The sequence below is a fragment of the Phalaenopsis equestris genome, unplaced genomic scaffold (assembly GCF_001263595.1).
Source record: "Phalaenopsis equestris unplaced genomic scaffold, ASM126359v1 Scaffold000036, whole genome shotgun sequence".
Classification (NCBI taxonomy): Eukaryota; Viridiplantae; Streptophyta; class Magnoliopsida; order Asparagales; family Orchidaceae; genus Phalaenopsis; species Phalaenopsis equestris.
Genome location: NW_018164478.1, coordinates 3,852,130 through 3,872,541, shown reverse-complemented (window position 1 = coordinate 3,872,541; position 20,412 = coordinate 3,852,130). Strand labels below are relative to the sequence as shown.

Below are 20,412 nucleotides of genomic sequence, written 5' to 3'. Positions count from 1 at the left end.
TAGAGTAACGGACTATCGTCTTAGCGTTATATGAAAGTTTAGCACACACACAGATGAAAGAGAAAACAAGCGGTAATGACTCTAGAAGTTTTTACGTAGAAAACCCATGTGGAGCTACAGAATTGTAGGAGGGATTGAAACCCTCTCTCTTCTTCTGCTGTGAGTGGAGGAGTTGGGTCGAGTGATTTGGACTGATGAGACAGCTGCTTATCCAAACCAAACTAATTGTACCATTGATAATTACTTTCATTATGTTTTCATTTAATCACGTTAATATTCATTTGTACTTTATGTTTGCATATTGTTAAATTTGTTAATTGACATTTTTATTATAATGGGTATGTATATATTTGTGCAAATGTATAAAATGATATGTATCATTAGATTTTTGTTTCATGGGACTACAACAAAAACGTTGATGAGCATCAATCAATGAAAGTAACATAATGAAAATAGATCCCAAACATCATGTAAACAAGTAGTAGTACTGGAATCAAAAACACTTTATGGCTTTTATTTTTCAAACAATCTTGAAATGTTGATATACACGTGAGAATTTTACATATGCATCGCCCACCGGAACGAGAATATTTTACCTCCACCGAAAGAATAAAATTTTACGTGACGGCCAACTGTCGGGCGTCACATCGCCATACACATCAGAGCCGGGTAACGTGATGTCCGGTTATTAGCCATCCGGATGTGCGGACGTAATTTTTTTTTTTTTCCAGGGGAAGGCCGAGTCATCACTCATGTGAATTTGGGGTGACGTGGGTGTAAGACTTTTGTTTATTTTTGACAAATAAATTTTACTATTGCATATCTTTATAGAAGATTTACATGCATCCCACTCAATGCTTATGCATTTACCTAGCACGTAAACTGTTATACCTAGCACGTAAACTGTTCATACATAAAAATTGGGTGGAATGTACATAAATGCAACTATCTTTAATGATTAGGGTAAATGGTCTATTATCATCTCAATAGTACCTAAAAATCCATTAGAAACTCAATAGTACCTAAAAATCCATTAGAAAAACAAACAATAACTTCAAGTAATAATTTAAAACTAGAGATGTCAAAAATTAACCCGAAAAACAACTCAACTCAAAAAATCCAATTTCATATTGACTAAAATAATTTTTGGGTTGGGTTATGATTAGGATTCTTAACACATAATTGTTCCGGTCCGGTCTGAATTGATCTGCTAGCGAAAATGACTAGAAAATAATCACCAATTTGAAATTTAAGAATTTGACCTGCCTACTTGAAATAAACATTTAACCAAAAAAATGACTCAAATTCGACCCCATTTTGGCTCAGTTTTGACCCGAATAACTCTTATCCCTTATATCAAACGGGTTATACGAGTCAGGCTCAGGTTAGCGGGTTGAGAGTGAGTCGAGTTCGAGTTAAACTTTCACACATGTTTATCATTCAGGTCAGGTTCGGGTCAAATAATTTTGGGTCGAATCAACTTTGGGTCAGACCCCACTCAAAACTAAAAAAGTGTTCGTGTTCCAGTTTGAAGCAGCCATCTCAAGGAATTGAGATTTTTTTTTCCTTCATAATTATCAAATACTAAATTTGCATTTTATGGGTCTTTCAGATACACAAAGATATAATCATACACGAACCTGTAAAATTTTTGCAGAAATATAAAAGAACTTGAAGCCAGGCCAGTAGTCACACATCAGCAGGAGGTTTCATCCTTATCAATCGTTTGATTCTCTCCTTCTCTGTATTTTCCAACATACCCTTCATCATTTTGAAACAAAAGCATCAGTTTACAGATGAGATAATGTAAAAAATTTAGAATATAGTATTATATTTCATTTAAGTTAGCTTTAAGAGAAATTTACATAAATACCCCCACAATTCTTATATATTTGTCTATCTAATACTTAAACTTTCATATTTACATTTACCAATGATTTATGTCATAAAGTTATGCATGATAACATATAATAGTGATATTTTTTATGCATGTCAATGATTTGAGTGTTGTGCATGTAAATATGGAAGTTTAGGTGTTGGAAATGTAAATACATAATAGTTGTGTGGTATGTATGTAAATGCCCTAAAATTTAATAAATTGATTATATAAATTAAAATAAATTCTACCTGCCAAACAATCTCATCAAGGGATAGGCATATCTTCCCATATTTGTCGAGGAAGAGCCGCTCGGTTGGAGGTTTCCCGCATGCATCTTTGGTGCAGGAAGTTATTGCAAAGATGACTTCCGCCACTTGAAAAAATAGAAATAAGCTGAACTTAGTTCTATGGAACACATCTTAGGGTATGTTTGATTGCTTGAAATTAGAAAGGGGATTTTTTACAGACATAGCACTGCCAACATTGTTATTTATATGTTGCACACACATGAAACTTAAATTTTATAAATTTCGGGCGCCCAGTCTAGCCTCCATCAACTTTCTCCCCATTTCCTACCGCATGTTTCTCCGTCCCAAGCAATCCGAGCGGCAAAGCCATGGCAATGAAGTGATCTGGCCACCGTTGGTATCCATGGTATCGTCTTCCACACTTTGGCCACCTTCTTCGGCCCCTACACGGCCCAACACCTACTTAACGCTCACTCGTACCTTTCCCACCACTGCCTTTGGTACACCATTTTCGCCGATTCCCTCACCACTGCCCCCTAGTTTCCCCGAAATCAGCATCCTCGATTCCAAAGTGTATAAATGGAGCTAATGGGCATCTGTCAACTTCTTCTCCCCCTTCTCCCTTCTCCGCCTCATTCGAGCAATCCGAGCAGCGAAGGCATGGTGACGACGAGTAATTCGGTTGCCATTGTTCTCCATGGCATACAATTTTCTGTGAACTTCCTTCCAAGTTATTCAAAAGAAAAAGAAATATAAACTTTTATAATTATCAGGTTAATGCCAGAGTGAGAAAGCAGCAAAATCCATTCTTAATTTCAGCCAACGACTCTTTCAACATATTTGTTGGCGGATTCAGCCACCACCAGCTTCTATCTGATGGGTTTGTAGAAGAAAAGAGGATAGAGTATTTCGAAGAGAGAGAGAGAGAGAATGATGGAAGATAACAATTGGGAGAACTTCGCCAGAGAAAGTCATGACCGGCAGCAATGAAGAATTAAGAGAATGAAGCGCGGAAGAAGATGCCAGGCGACCAACAACGGCCAGATTACTCGTCGTTGTAATGATTGATTGGAACAGAGGATCGTGTGGTAGCGAAGGGTGGAATATGTAAAATTCAAGTTTCGTGTGAAACAGGTGCGTAGCTATATTTGGAGTGCTACTTATGTAAAAATCCCAATTGGAAAATAAAGTTTGAAAAAATGATAGACCTTGTTAGATTAATCTTTCGTTTAGATGTCTTGGAGTAAGAGAATGCATGTGTGACAAAACCCTCTGGTGTTACATACAAACGACACATCCTATGTAATTATATATCTAATATTTACATTTCTAACAATTCGGTGTATGCATGAAAAGGTGGTTTTCATTTTTAATAAGAATATGATAGTGATATTTTTGATGCAATATTAAGATTTGAGCACAATGCAAGTATTAAATTTAGGTGTTAGATATATAAATACATAAGAAAATGTGTGGTATGCATGTAAATGCCCCTAAAGATATTAGTCGATTATTCTTCACTTAATATGTAAGGAATGATGATCAAGTTTGACAAAAGCCCGTCTATGATGAAGTGATAATCTACTCCAATGTATTTCATTCTTTTACGGAATATTAGACTATGCAAAGGCTCAATATTAGAAAAGTCAAAATATTCTACAAGAATTTTGATCTACATAAGACCCATGGCTCAATGTTAAGATTAAACAGTCATTCCAGTTACGCTATATGCTGCTTCTCAAGAAATTAGATTTTCATCTACAAAAACACAATATCTTTAAATAGATTACGCCTACTCAAAATCAAAAGTTTTCGAATCTCAAATTATTATGTTTAAGATAGACCATATTTTATTTTCTAGAATTGCTTTGATAAATCTCAAATTGCTTAGTGAGGAAAACTTTCCCTCCACTGGCTCGGTTTTTGTCGTCCTCCCGTCTCCCCCCCCCCCCGCTCTCTTCTTTTGTTGCGGCAATTGACTGCTCAACCTCTTCTTGCGACAAGGACCGGCCTGTCTATTCAGGGAGAGGGTTGGTTGGGTGGTTTTCAACCAGTCTAGGAGGCACTGGTCCTGTTACACCTATTACGAACGTAACAATACTTCCCTCCCAAAGACGTACCTTGCCTCAAGGTTGAAGGATGGAATTGCTTGTGGATCACCTCGTAAGGCTCCCATGTTGTTTCATAGTCCGACAGTCCTTTCTACTTAACAAATATATCATTTGCTCCTCCTACTCCTCGACACACTCCTTCAATCTCTAGCGACTCCATAATCACTTTCAAGTCCTCCGTCATTGTCACGTCTCAACTGTGATGCATGGAAGATCGAGTGTAGTGCGGACAATGGTGGTAACTTCAAACGGTAGGTCACTGCCCCGATGTGTGTCATCACCTCATAAGGCCCAAAGTATCGCGGTGAAAGTTTCTATATTCTCCTCCTGTTCAAAGTCTTCTGTCAGTAGGGTCTCAGTTTCAAGTAGATCATTTTTTTGGTTCAAATTGCACCTCTCGCCTGTGTTCCTCTGTCTTCCACTTCATGATTTGTTGAACTCTCAGTAAATGCCACATGAGCTCTGCTAGTACCTGTCCCTCTCTTCCAAGTACTGATCGACACTGGATACTGGCGTGGTAATATACCCATAATGTATCAAGTGAGGTGGATCCCGCCCATATAATAGCTTGAAAGAGGTTATTTGTGTTACGGTGTGGTACGAAGGATTATATCAATATTTGACCCATGCAATCCAGTTAGCCCAACTTTGGTGTATCAGATACAAAACAATGTCGGTATGTCTCCACATTACTGTTGACCACCTCCGTCCGCCCATCGATCTAGGGATGATATCCGGTGCTTCTTTTAAGGACTGTCTCTTACAACATGAATCATTCATTCCAGGAGTGGCCGAGGAACACCTTGTCCCTATTCGATACAATTGATTCTGACACGCCGTGCAAACATACCACTTCTCGGATAAACACTGTCGCAACTGAGACCACAATGTAGGGGTGTCGTAAGGGAATGAATGCACATACTTAGGCAATCCACGACCACTATGATCATCGTGAACCCTTCTGACCGTGGCAACCCCTCGATGAAATCCATCATCACTTCTTCCCACACCTTCCCAGGTAACGCTAATGGTTGTAGTAAGCCTCCTGGTGTCGTGTTCAAGTATTTGTGTCCTTGACACACATAACATCTTGCTACTATGTCTTCCACGTCTCCGCACATCCCCACTGAATAAAGCTTTGCCTCTAGACAACTATAGGTCTTCTGCACCCCTGAGTGTCCCCGGATCGCACTGCCATGAAACCCTTATAATAATTTAGGAATATACTCCGAAGTCTTAGGTAGCACAAATCGCCCCTAGTAGAGCAGTTGATGTCCCCTCAATGATATTCTAGATGGTTGTTCTGATCTTGTAGTAACTCGACTCTAATCTTCTTCAGCTCCTCATACTTTTCGTTATTTTGTCTCAAAGCTTCCCAATCTAGAACCAAGAGTGCTGATAGGGCCACCAATTGGGGTTCCTCCACCTTTCTCGACAATGTCTCAGTTGCCTTGTTCTCCAATCCTAGCCGATACTGAATCTCAAAATCATACCCCAGTAGCTTGGATACCATCTTTAATGCTCCTTGGTCACCATTAGCTGCTCCAGAGGATACTTTAAACTCCTATGATCTGAAAATGTATTCCCAACAGGTCAGGCAACCACTTATGAATGACCAGGATAATCGCTATCAATTCCTGTTCATATACTGACTTTAGCCTTGCTCCGACCTTAAAAACTTGGCTGAACTAGGTAATTGATTGCCAATCCTGCATGAGCACTGCTCCCCATCTGTACCCTGACGCATCCTTCTCCACCACAAATGGTTTACTGAAATATGGAAGTGTCAATCCTGCATGAGCACTGCTCCCAATCTGTACCCTGACGCATCCTTCTCCACCACAAATGATTTACTGAAATATGAAAGTGCTAATATATGGACACTAGTCATGACCCTCTTAAGATATTCAAATGTATGTTTTGTTGCATCCCCCAATTTGAAATTGTCTTTTTTCAACTGCGCGCTAGTGGTCATGCTATCGTGTCATATCCTCCACGAACTTCCGGTAATAGCCAGCGAGACCCAAGAATCATCTCAACTCCTTCAAATTCCTTAATAAGAGCCAATCAACCATAGTCTCGATCTTGGAATGATCCACTGCTACCATATTCCATTCACCATATGTCCTAGGTACTCCACCTACAACTGTGCAAAAGAACATTTCTCCAAGTTGGCATACAGCTGACTTTCACGCCCCAGGAAAGTTAGTCCCAAAAGAACATTTCTTCAAGTTGGCATACAACTGGTTTTCACGCCCCAGGAAAGTTAGTCTATGACATGGTGCTCCCTTAACATCATAAAGACTGTCCTTATGTGTCTCACATGCTCTGTTTCTGTACAGTTGAAGACCATAATGTCATAAAAAAAAATATGCTAAATTTCCGGAGTTAAGGTTGAAAAACCCTACTCATGAGAGACTGAAATGTTGTTGGGGCGTTGGTGAGGCCAAATGACATTAATAATAACACAAAATGTCTTTCATGTGTCCTGAATGTTGTCTTGTGCACATTCGTGAGATCCATCCTGATCTGTTGGTAACCCGATTTAAGATTAATTTCTGAAAAAAAAACCTCCCCATAAAACTCATCCAGTAACCCATCAATCACAGGAATATGAAACTTGTCCAACATCGTCTCCTTGTTCAACGCTCAGTAGTCCATGCAGAATCTCCAACTACCATCTTTTTTCTTCACTAACAAGACAAAACTGGAAAAAGAGCTCAAACTAAACCTGATAATCCTCGTCTTGAGCATCTCTCAGATCAACTTCTCTATTTCTTACTTCTGAATCTGGGGGTACTTGTATGGTCTTATGTTGATGGGGGAAACACCCTCCCTTTAAGGTAACAGTGTGTTCATCCTCCCTCGGAGGAGGTAACCCGCTTGGCCATTGGAAGACATCCGTAAACTGTTGTAGGAGCGGCTGGACCCCTTTGGGAAACTCTGCCAACTCTGAATCGCAAATCGTCTCAATACTCTGCAACTTCATCAAATAGCCCAGTCCTGCTCCCCGTCTCGACTTGACCATGGTTCTGAGCGACACCATAGATTTTCATAAACTATCATCTCCTCTCAGCATCACATTCCTGCCCTCTACCTGGAACTCCATAGTCGGGGACTTATAAAAACCACTTCATCCCCAAAATCACATATGTACTGCCTAAATCTAAGGGAAGGAAGTCTTCCACTATTTGTAGGTCATGCAGTGTCATAACCAATCCCTTGAAAATTCTCCGACTTTTCTCCATCTTCCCTGTCCCCATCATGACACTGAAGTCCCCTGTAGTCACGAGTTCCAACTCTAACTTCTCAACAACCTGATTTGAGAAGTTATGCGAGTCTCCGCTATCCATCAACACCACAATCAGTTGTTTCCCTATCCATGGTGTGATTTGGAGTAAATCCCACCACCAAATTAAGGGACACCTCTGTCATCCAAATACAGATGCTCCTCCTCCATTGCCTCATTTGATTCCTCACTCTCTATATCCTCCTCATAAACTAAAAGAATTTAAAGGGCATGCTCATTTCAGCGGTGTCCTAGGGCATATTTCTTGTCACAACTGTAACACATTCATTTTGCTCTTTTATCCTACACTTCTGCATCTGTGAGGAGTTTTCCTGAAATGACATCATCTGGTTTCTCGGTGTCGTGGCTGTCAAAGTGCTCACGTAGAATCCTTTGGTGTTGTCGTCTTTGCTGGTATTCTTCACATGTTTCTTATCCTCCATCATCTGGGAGAGTTCATCATTCCCCTCAATCCCCTTGGTCTCAAAGGTCGGATGACTGCTTGGATGTCGGTCTTTAGTCCTTTCAAGAAGTTCCTTTCCAGCCCTGCTACAGAAATACCCCTCAACTTCCCTGACAAGAGCTCGAAATTCTTCCGATATTTTGTATCAGTTCCCTCCCAAGTCAGAGCATTGAATTGCTCAGTCATGTCTCCTTCACGAATGACTCAGAAACACTCCAACAAGCAATCCTTACACTCCTCCCATGAGTGCATCAGATACCTTGATTCCATTTATTGAAGCTAAAGTCTTCTCCTTCAAGCATAATCTCGTTGTCATGAGCTTCTCTTCTTAGTTAACCCATTGATTGTAATGTACCACTCCACCCGATACACCCACCTATGTGCATCATCCCTTTCAAAGATTGATATCTTCAATTTTCTGACCCTTGCATCTCCACTCCAACCTTCTTATTCTCCGGTATTTTCCCCATGTATCTAGGCTGGAACTCCCTCTTTCAGTCATAGGCATGCCCAACTCCTGAATCCCTCCTTCCTCCATCGTGCTCTTCCGTGCCCCTCACACCATCCCTCCAATTTTCGACCCATGCCCCTCGATTAGAAGTCTCCACTCCCCTCCTGTTAGAGTCCTAGGGGGATGCTCTTGTAGGTAGATAATGTCTTCTTCGTTGTCTTTTCGCTCGATCTCCTTCTCTATTGACCTGGCCAAAAATTCCATGATCAACACTTGGTTAGGGCTTGTAATTGGAGCGATTGACACGGCCTTGGATTACATCTCCATGAATCTTTTCATGATATTTTGCATTTCTCTTATGCTCTCAAATCCATTCTCCATTCGACTTTCAATGAAAGAAAACCCGTCCTCCATAGTGGTGAAACTCTCTTCCATTTTCAATCCGATTTGCCATACATCTCCCTCTAACACATTCACTTTCTTTGCTGCCATCCCAAGTTCTACGCTCTGATACCAATTTGATACGCTTCGGAACCAAAATCAACAAACAAAACACGACGAAACAAAAATAGATAGGTGGAAAAAATGCAAACAATGGTTGCTCTTACAAAAATTAAAACAAAAATAAGCAAGATACAAAGATGATCTAATTTTGGAGAGATAGATCGCTCTCTCACACCCTAGACGTTGCTAGGAACACTACAAGAAGAAAGAAAGCGGAAGCTAAATAAAAACATGCATAAAAAAAAATCCCTAAGTTTCCCCCCTAAATAGAAGCATCCCACAGCATTTGAAAACTTTCTTTACCAAACTTTCCCTCCAACTCTTTGATTCATCCTCCTTGAGTATGTGATTAAGGCCCTAGTGGACCCCACTTGCTTCCCTCCTCCAACCCCCACCCCCCACCCTCCTCTCCTCTTCAGTTGCGGCAATCGGCAACTCGACCTCTTCTCGTGACAAGGACCGGTCCATCTGTTGAGGGAGCAGGCCAGTTGGGTGGTTTTCGACCGGTCTAGGAGAGACCAATCCTGTTACGCTTGTTACAAGTGTTAACAATTATAAACAAAAATATCAGTTTCTTCAACAAGGTGTAGAGCATATGTACTCTAAGAAATTACTACTTTTTTTGTTTATGCAAACTCAATGTCAGGATAGTGTTTCGGAACCACGCATGTTTTTTATAAATATCTTCTACATATATTGTTTTATTTCAATAATGCTTGATACATCACTTCCAACGAGGAGGGTGCCATCAAAACATACAACCATCAATCGTATTACTTCGTAGTTCAAAGGCAATAAGAATTTTTTAAAATTTGTAGAACAAACCAAACGAAATTTGTTTGAATCCATAATTAGCTTTTCAAAGCTTGTAAAGTTTATTATCCCCCTAAGAAAAATACCCATGGGATTGCTCTATATACATTATTTCAATAAGATCCACAGAGAAAGACATAACTAATATTCATTTATGCAATAAATAAATCACTTAATTAATGGCAATAGATACAAACGAAATTCAGTCAAAAATTGACCAAAAAGTCTTAAAAATAGTCAATATTATGAATTTGAATATATCATTTCTTGCTAAGCAAGCTTTGCCGCAATAGCTAGAGTCATATGGATGAGTCTTAAAAGTGAATACTCATCCACAAGAAATAAATTTCAACCCTAACGAGAGATGTAACCAATGCCAATGTTTGATGATCAAGAAGAGTATTCTTCCCAATTTCCATGGTCTGCTTCTAAATGAGGTCAAGCATGGCTCCTTGGTATGTCAAATAAGCAAAAGAAGAATAGAGATGATCAAAAGGGCATAAACGAAAATATAGATCTAATGGCTTTGTAGTGATGAAATGTTCCAACGTAGCCAAGGTGATGAAAGGAGCTATAAAAGGACATGGCCGAGGTCGAATAGTATAAAACTATAAGAAAAGATGCGAGTAATGGGCCAAAAAGACGTAGAGGTACAGCCAAAGATCAAGTTTTGAGAATAAGGTGGGAGTTAAGGGGCTGTCTTATGAAAGTTAACATTGACAAAGGCATACACTTACCAATGAAAGGATTTAAAAAATAACCAAAAAAAAAACGTCAAATAGCATAAGAATATGCTTTGTCACAACCTGTGTAAAGGGGATGGGCAAAACGCATACAATCAGAAATACGAGGAGTTTAGTGAAAATATTTATCAGGATGACTGAAAAAGAAGAAAGAGATGTTGTTGAGAACCATAATAACACATTATTGATTATGTGACATGTAGTAAAAATGGCATTCCTTAAAAATTGGCGAAGAGCATGAATGTAAACATTAAGGTGCCAGCAATGGCTGCGCTTATGTTTAATAATACCATTTTAATGAGATATACATTTATATGAAAATGATGATTTATGCAAGCCAATCTCGACACAAGAAAATGAAAAACTGATTACATGAATCCAAGCACGTAATCGATATAAATTTTTTTGTTATTTGGACAAAAAACGATATTTCAAATTTTCGATAAGATACTTTGAATACAATTAAGACCTCAAATTGAAATTTTAACAAGTAAATTCAAAAAAGGGACAATATGATGTTTGTCAAATTCATAGGCATGACATCTAAATTTGGAACAAAATATGATAAGAGAAACTCCGAAGATGGTGAGGTGGTTGATCAAATCTATAGTTCCATTTATACAAAAAAATTGCAAGCAAGGTAGTGGAATCAATAACATAGAGATAATGAATATTGTTAATTCGAACATCTCCATTTTTTTTCCTCATGTTGAGATCTTGAAGGACATAATGGGTAGAGAAAAAGTGATGGAGTGCTTTTGAGTTTTGTTCGGATATTGTATAAATAAAAGGCTGACAACACATTTATGGAACAAGAAATACATTATAAAATTAAGAGGAAAGACATTCTTTTTCTGAGATTGGTAGAGTATCCTTGGCATAAATAACAAGTAAGAGAGAGTTAAAAGGTTGAGAACAATTTTTAATTACATGTTATATTGTAGTAAACAAAAAAATGTAAGGTCCAAGGAATGCGTATAAAGAGACCATCGCAACAATATCATAAGAAAAGACCGCAAGGTGCTTGGACAGATGGCAGAGTTTATTGAAGCAATTGACCACAATCATCATGAGACTAATAGAATTGAAATTAGTGGCACCACAAAAATGAAGCCATATGTAAATTTGTATTGAGAAAATAGATAAATAAATGAAATTCTCGCAACAAGCAAGAGAAGCAGAAGCCATGACACTTGAAGAAAAGAGAAACGAGACATGATGATATTAATGAAAAGTTCAGGACTAAACTTGGCACTCACATTCCTAAGATTAATTCTTTTGTGGAGGCAAACGCTGATGATGGTGGTTCCATGTCAAAATAGATGCTCACATCCGTGGAAAATAACACAGTGCAAAATAACAAGCTATAATGGTACTAAATTAGAGGACCCTCAGATTTGAATAGGACATTCAACTACACGGTGACTATTAAAAGAATAACTTCACTTTCTCCGAAATAAGATAGTCAAGACATAGGCAGCAAAGAGGGTGCACTACAAGTGGGATATGTGATGTGAGAGGGCGAGTGACCAAAATCATGTTCAATTGCAAAAGTTAGACACATTGGAGTAAGCAAGGTTTAGTGTATTATCAATGGCAGCCGGTGCAACAAACTAGTGTGTTTAAATGTACTTATGAGAGCAGGTCGGGTTGTGGAAGTGAGTTAGAGTAGCAAAGCATAATTGAGCACACACACAATAACTTATGAGAGCAGGTCGGGTTGTGGAAGTGAGTTAGCAAAGCATAATTGAGCGCACACACAATAGCATTGAGTAGAGGGAGTAGGAGATCGGGAAGCACTGCGGATAGGGCTACGGAAGCAAGAGAATGAATGATCATGAGGAGGGAACCTAGACGAAAGGCGGCTCCGTTATTGAATTGGGATGGGAGGTTAAAAGAGCATGATGAGAACTTCCTCGGATATCATGTTAAATAAGAGGAAATTCCTATAGAACTTACGACTAAAACAGAAGCCAATATGCAAAGCATACAAGCCAAGCACATGATTCAAAAATCTAGTAAAGAGCTTTCTAACAACTTCCATTCTTGTTAATTTTCTATAAAAATAGATATAATTAGAAAGCACCTCACCATAAAATATTGTTATGTTTCAATAAAAACAGTTACAATCAGAAAATTAATGTTGATTTTAAAACCTACAAACCCATTAAAGAAACCTCAAATATCATGAGTTTATAATCACGGATGGGCCCACTTGAAGTTAAAAAATATTTTTTAAGTTGAAAATTTATCAGATTTTGTCATTACAATTGGATGCATTTAGATATCAAATATTTATTTTAAACATTACAAACATCTTCACTCCTTCAAATAAAATGATTTAAATTTCACAACGCTACAAACACTTGAACATTTTTGAAGACAAGTTTTCTACCTACTGACAGCCAATAAGCCATTAAAATGACTGAAGAAGATGAAAGCATTTTCTAAAACATATTCTGAAGCTACAAGAAACCAAATCAGCTTTAGCACTCCAACAAGATTGAATTAAGAATTACTTACAAGCAAGCTCATCATACTCATCTTTGCCCACTACATAGATGCAGATATCCCCAAGCATAGTGTAAACTATGTATACAGACCTGGAAATAGAATATTTAACAAATAAAAGAAATGAAATATCAGCATAAGAAAAAAAAAGATAAAATCACAAAGCAGGAGAAACACTATGGAAAATCAAACAATTATGTAAGGTTTCGTGACCAACACTTTATGCAGATGGCGCATGTCAAATGAAGAGGAATGATGAGAAACAGCTTATATTTCCTAAGATGGTGCCATTAACCGCATAAGAAAATTGGAGACAGTGGATGAGCATGATTAAAAGGTAAATATTTCATAAAAAAATTCAAATTAATTCTAAAGTTCAACAGAAAGCAAAACCACTGCCTCCCAATCATAATGAAGCAAATCAACATGTATTTATAATTTTATCAAAACTTGCACTTTTGGTATAAAGAACTATAATGTGTATGGCTTAGAGAAAGTGTTGAAGGTTTTCAATGACAATATTGGGGAGTGGATGTAAAATGCATTTCCTAATTCACCCAACTAAAATATCCGGTACCTTCTCTTTCCTTCAATTGATTCTAAATCTATAAATTATAAAGTTGTTAGCACATTGCCCGCAACGGCTTCATGAAACTTCTAAGCAGTCTATGTAGAAATTATTAGCATGATGGTAATACCACACCAAACATCATCGTTAGTCTTATCCGAGTATTTATAATAAGTTATATGAATCCTCATCCTCTATTTGTCCTCATTAAGTGGTGTTTAAGATATTAAACATATTCTTTATAAGATGACTATAAACAACTTCTATTCATATCATGTTAGGTCAACTCCTACTTTCTAATAATCTCAGACTAAATTTATTTACCCACCTAATGTGTGCATTTTCTATCATTTATTATACACTTAATTATATTTTTTATTATCTTCTATCCAAAAACTATCACTGCAATCATTAATCTAATATCAATCATTAATTTACACGTCAAAAATTTGTCAGACTTCTTGCTTAACATTCTCATTTATTTCGTGTTCAACTTATATCAGCAACTTGTTCTCTCCCTTAAACTCAATCGGTAGAAGGTGCTCCAACTAAGGCTTTGGAGAATCCAATAAAGGGGTAGCAGTGAGTTAGAGAGATGAGAATTTAGACGAACGAATTCCTCAAAGGGATGGAGGCAAAGGGACAGGGATGAAGTAGCAAGAAGGAAGCCTAAAAGGAGGAGAATCCCCAAAGGTGAGGAAACGGCAAAACCCAAATCTTAATTGAAATTCATCATCGAATAGGCCATAATCCTCCTACTAAAAAACTAGAGCACTTTCTAACGACTGGCAACTTAAATACCTACCTAAAATGTATTATAATGTCAATAAATAAAATAAAGAAAACAATATGTCCTGATTATATAGATTATAAACATGTTTAAGATGTGCTTATAAATTGAGGCTATGATGAATAATACTTTACTACATCAAAGTGTAAATACATCTTATCTAGCCAGTCCAGGACAAAAAGAGTTGTCAAAGATAATTTTATTCATTCTCTACATCTAAACTTCATTACAAGTTTCAAGGTCTAAGAAAGAAGAAAGTAGAAAGCTTGAAACAGGCTTTATGACTTCAGGAAATGCTAATCATGAAGATCAGATAAGTAAATTAAGGCATTTAACATGAAAAGTTTAACATGAGAGGATATAGAACCAAACTTGTGAGAAGCAACAAAAAGTTCCTCATTTTTAGCTCCTTTGAGATTTTCAGCTCCGAGCTTTACCAGGAAAGATCGCCAATGTAACCTCTCCTCTGCAGGAACTCCGTGAAAACTACAATATAATGAAAAGCAAACTGTATTATTCCTTTAAAAATAATTGAAAAATTTATCAAATTCAGAATTTTAGGCAAAAAAATATCAGAATTCGGGGCAAAAAAAATATCAGAATTCAGGGCTACTTGGTAAAGCTTTATATTTAATGCATTGTGATCCAAAAAAAATAAGGCAATGGTTGGTTAGGTTCTAAACTAAAAACACTGTTTCTCAAATAGCATGGTATGATTTTGTTGTTTTTGAAAATGACAATAAATTTGGTACAGAGGAGGGACACTCCAAAAGCCTGGATAACATTCAAGCCGATTTGTAATCAAACATAACAAAAAATTGTTAATATACAATTTTTTGCTTGAACAAATTTGCTATGAAGCATGAAGAATGCACGTGAAAATAAGGAATACCACAATATTTGTAAAAAAAAATTTGGGGATATATCATCTCCAAAATTTAATAAGAAATAAGAACAAACAAACATAATAATAATAATAATAATAATAATAATAATATAATAAAATAAAAAATCCTCAAGCAATTGATATTGAATCCTGAAGAAGTGGAGCACCAATTTGTAGACTTGAAATGAGCTCATAAGCTTATGGTGCAATTCAATCCTTTTGTTCTTTTGACGCAACATAAACAAGAGCATTAAACAACACTAAGTTTCAGAGGCAAGTTAAAGTAAGGTCCTAGAATTTTAATTTGGCCAGTTGAATGGTCTGACATGTACTTATTTTAATTCTAAGGGATCCACATATCCCGTGGATGCAAACTCCTATAGTTAATTACTTCTACAAACCAATTCCCAAGAACAATATCAATTAAGGATATATTATGCTATGAATTACTAGTTGGAGATCAGTTTATGTTTTTTGGGAGAATGGATAGGAAAAATAATTCAACTAAATCAAAATTGCATGATTTCTTCATCTGAGATTAACTTGGCAAAGTGTTGGACGGCCACATCATCTTAAGAATCTAATTAACAATCATTGGTTGCCTCATATCAAATATCTCGAATACACCGGAAAAAAAATATGTCAAAAGGAGTATCCCTATAAATTGAGGCCTAAAGTATATTTTGAATAGAAAATGCCTAAGAAGACTAGTATGGCCAAATGTGATTTAAAATTCCAAGGTGTGACTACTAAAGGCCTTAATCTGTCGATACCAATGTTAACACAGAGACACAATGCATGGTTGAGTACAATCAAAGGAATTAATATGTCTCTCGATCAAAAAAATTAGCATAGCCAATTCAATTGTCTAAAAATAGGTGAAACCACCTAGGGATAATACATCGTAAGGACACAGAGTCAGGGTTATATGCTATAGGGCATGGGCGTCTTTGCTCCAGGGCTCAAGGGTCCACCCCTTGTTGTAAATGTTAATACTCAAATTTAAAGAGGACAATCAACATGGGTAGAAAATGATTGTCAGTGATAAGGACCAAAGTAGGAGCGTCTTCTAGTTGGCGTATTGAAATGGCATGATTCTAGGAGTTAAGAAAAAAAGAATGATTTCAATCTTAATCAAAAGAGAAAAAAAAATGCTAGAGTGGATAAATAAAGATTTAACACAAGGCACCTTATGGTATAACAAGTGAACCTCCCATAAAAGTTACAGATTTAAGCGCACTCTTAATACAAGACTGCTAATATGGGTGATCTTCTGGGCAATCACATGAAAAATAATAAATTTGGGAAGTACAATAAAAACAAATCAAGTTGCAATACCCAGTTTGAAAAGAGCAACCTACCTAAGTGACTAATAATGGGAGGGGTTGGAACCTGAACAAAGAACATGTCCTAAATATTTTGATGAACCGACTTAATATATGAGTCGATGTATTGAACAAGAATGAAGTTGATTTGAGAGCTTGGCCCAGATGAACTTAGCAAGTTATAGATTGAATTACATGTAAAATTGTCAGCACCAAACAAAGTTAATGTTATGCTAGAGCAAATTTGATGCAAGGTTCAAGCAAATTTAATATGAATTCAATTGGATGAGATCCATTCCAAGAAACTTTAAGTGAGCTCGAGATCAAGTCACATTAAGCCTTACATAGGTTGGGTTGAACCCAACTTGGGAGGCCAAGGTTTCATCAACCTTTTCTAAATTTGACCATAGTTAAATTAACCTTGAGAAAACCAATTAAATGCTCGCAACTAATAATCTAAATTGGAAACAGTGGATGAACAACGTGTTCTTGTTCGTCTCGATTTAAATGTTCTTGTTCGTGTTCGGCTAGACATTGGCTAGTTAAATTTATTTGAAAAAAATTGATGTTGGGTGTTGGATTGAACCTACACCAAATCTGTGCAATTGAAGATGCAGAACCACATTGCCACACGAGTTTTTATATATAATATAGCTATATAAATAAAATATATAGTTTCTTTATTTCGAGCTAAAACGGGTTGAACATGAGTGAACAAATTGTTGTTCGTTTTTTACTCGTTTACTTAACGAACGATACTTAACGAACGAGCAGAACACAAGCTACTTAACAAGCCAAACACGAGCTGTTCGCGAACAATGAGTTTTTCTGACAGCCCTATGCATCTGAATGGTTTGATAAATGTTAGATCGAGCAATAAATGCTTTTAATCTCTAGTGAATGACTTCCAACGAACTCAAGTGAAACGAGCTAGCTCGCATAAAACCCTCTTAAAATCAGCAACTTATAAGGAAAATCAAATTTGTTATTTAAAAATTAGGTTTCCTGATAAGAGAGAGTAATGTCAATAGAAAAAGAGAGATTAAGTCTTTTTTTGTTTAATAACTAGGTTTTATATTAAGAAACTCACGGGAGGGGAGAGAACGCACAGTGGGAGAGAGAGAATGTGAAAAGAGAGTAAAACATAAGAAATTTTTTTTTTTTTCATGGATAAAACTGCATTATATTGATGAAATTAAGGTAAAAAACATAAAGAAACCAATGAAAATGAAAAAAAAAAAAGTATGTTTGAACCAAGTCAGTGCAACTTATGTTGCAAAATAGTGAATTTCAATTATAAATACAAAATAAATAAAAATATATCAATGCATCAAATCCTCAAACTAATATTATTGAATCCTCAAGAAATCAAGTAATGAATAATCAAGGAAAGAAACTAGAAAACCAAAACAAGAGCTGCAGGAATTTTTCATTGAACTGCTCCTAGCATGGTTTTTAAATGCATAAAATGCTATTTATAAAATTAGACTGTCAACTACAAGTCCAAATTACCTTTAAAACTGATTATAAGATAATTTTCATGAAAATAAGGACTGAACATAAAAATGATTAATATATAATAAATTAAAAATTCATAACATGAATAAAATCTAATCTATCAAGATCAACATTAATTGAATGACAGATTACATCAACATGTGCAAGATTTAACATATTTACAGCATCCATCTATAAATATGATCAGATATAGCATAAACAAAAGTCACAAACATAAAACTATGTATTAAGATAAGCATGGAATGAATCATCTTTGACTTAAGGTCCAACTCTATCATGGAATATATTAAGATAATTTTCATGAAAATAAGCATAGTTTTCTATTTATGGGAAATAAAGCATGGAATTTACATAAAAGATATTTAATATATGTTTTTAAAAAATAATGATACATTTCAACATCCCAAAATTATACAAGGCATGCATCATCTTTGACTTAAGGTCCAACTCTATCATGACTGAGTTTAGATCAAATAATCTACATCAAACATGAATGATGCGGGAGCACAGTTACGGTGTCAATGAAATATCTAACTGTCCAAGAAGTACAAATACAAATAAAATGCCACTTTTAGCATACATACTTTGCCTCATATGCAACTTGTTTACATTGATTATTATGTATTAATAATTTCTTGAAAGCTAGTGCAAATCTATTCAAGGGAAATGGACTTGGACGGCCATGAAACTAAAAAAAGGAAGTTTAAGCGAAGGCATGTGGCTAGATTTTGCATATCAATGTTTCAGAAAAGTTCCTTAAAGAACCAAAAGAGCTTCTAAATAATTGAGAATATGAAGTAGCATTTTCAATCCTGTAATTTAAATTTTATAGTTAGAAACAAGCATGATACATTAAGTAGCACTAAGTATAAGAAAATATAATTATGGCAAAATGTCATGGCAATGTGGGCTGTGCATTAGCCCTTAGATCTTACTAAGATGTTGTAACCCCATAGTAGGCAAAACGCACTAATCATTCATATTTTTAGATGTACTTTAAATTTTACAGCTATAATATTTCATAGCAACAGAGAAAAGCCAAACTTCAACAATTAATAGCTCAGAAAATTTCATGCCTCTTTTATGAGTGGGTCATAGATTTATCCCCTTTCTTAAAATTCATATCGCGCCATCCATCAAGCAATCATTATTCCCCTGGCCACCACTGAAATAGAGCAAATCAACAACTACACATTCTCATCTATTTATCTAGCACCACCTTGGCGACATAGTGATCAGTGAACAAGTAAGCCTCCATCCCCCCCGCAGCTTTAAATAACCTCAGCTACTTCAGCTTGTACAAAATAATAGCAAAACTTTGAAGGCAACAGTATGAATTCATTCTTCAGCAGAAATGTTCCCTAAACTCTAATCTTCCATACCTATTAAAATTCTAACTAAACCAACAATGCTGACAGTTCTCAGCAGACAACAAAGACTTCAGCTTATTCCAAGACCATAGTACCATCCTCAGAGACAAACTTCCAGTAAGTTATCAGTAGTCAGTACATCACTAGGAATCTGATCATTTCAACAAGATCTAACCTCACTTCACTCAAAGGATTCATGCCGTTTTGCTAATTTATAATAGATAAACAGGTACTTTCTTAATCCTACATTAAAAATCGAACAAAAACACCCTAGCCCAAACCTCTCTCTTAAAAATTCCTCCAATAGCTTTATACAAAAAAAATGTAGAAGAATTTAACTGAATCATAAAATCATAAAACTATGGAAGACAGCGAAGTATGATCAGCTCGATCTTACAAGAAACGCCACGATTTAAGGGAAATTAAAACTTGTAACAACACAAAACCTGTGAGAATTGAATCCCTAAGAGCAGAGAAAGAGGGAAGCATTCAATAGTACCGTTCGATGAGAATATTTCCAGCGGTATTGGCGAATAGAACGGCGAGCAACATCGTCCGTCTCCCTCTCCGTCTCCGATCCACCGATCTCCTTCCGTTCAGCAAACAGGTCGTCTGCACAAACACGAAATAACACAGTAGGGGTGTAAGCGAACCGAACACGAAGTAAGAGAGAGAGAGAGCTTGTGTTGGGTTGGGTTAGTTCCAAATTTTGTTTGTTTGAAATAAGTTCGTGTTCGAAATTATTGGTGAAGTTACTGTTTGTGTTCGTTTCTTATTCGCGAACGACGAGCCAGTTTGACATCCTTAATATAACTATATATAAATATATTATTATTATTAATTACTAAATATATATTAATATATTATTATTATTATTATTATTAATTATTATCTATATTAATATATTACTAATAAATATATTAATATATTATTATTATTATTA

The 20,412-nt window shown here is 36.3% G+C and overlaps 2 protein-coding genes across 2 annotated transcripts in view; both read right to left on the bottom strand.

Annotated features, from left to right (window-relative positions):
* Positions 1–20,412, bottom strand: part of LOC110018769 (B3 domain-containing protein Os07g0563300-like) — a gene marked incomplete at its 5' end in the record, with an annotated part of 141,079 nt that overhangs the window by 50,471 nt on the left and 70,196 nt on the right.
* LOC110018771 lies at positions 1,475–20,123 on the bottom strand. Its single transcript, XM_020716203.1, has 5 exons — positions 19,969–20,123; positions 14,743–14,856; positions 13,025–13,104; positions 2,128–2,252; positions 1,475–1,761 (listed from the first exon to the last, which is right to left on the bottom strand). The coding sequence occupies exons 1-5, from the start codon at positions 20,019–20,021 to the stop codon at positions 1,690–1,692; spliced, it is 444 nt and encodes a 147-aa protein (XP_020571862.1). The 5' UTR covers positions 20,022–20,123; the 3' UTR covers positions 1,475–1,689.

Coding starts and splice junctions, on each gene's coding strand:
- LOC110018771 (XM_020716203.1), bottom strand. CDS start 20,021: ATGTTGCTCGCCGTTCTATTCGCCAATACCGCTGGAAATATTCTCATC. Junction 14,857..19,968: donor GGAAATATTCTCATCGAACG/GTACTATTGAAT, acceptor ATTATATTGTAG/TTTTCACGGAGTTCCTGCAG. Junction 1,762..2,127: donor TTGATGAGATTGTTTGGCAG/GTAGAATTTATT, acceptor AAAATGATGAAG/GGTATGTTGGAAAATACAGA.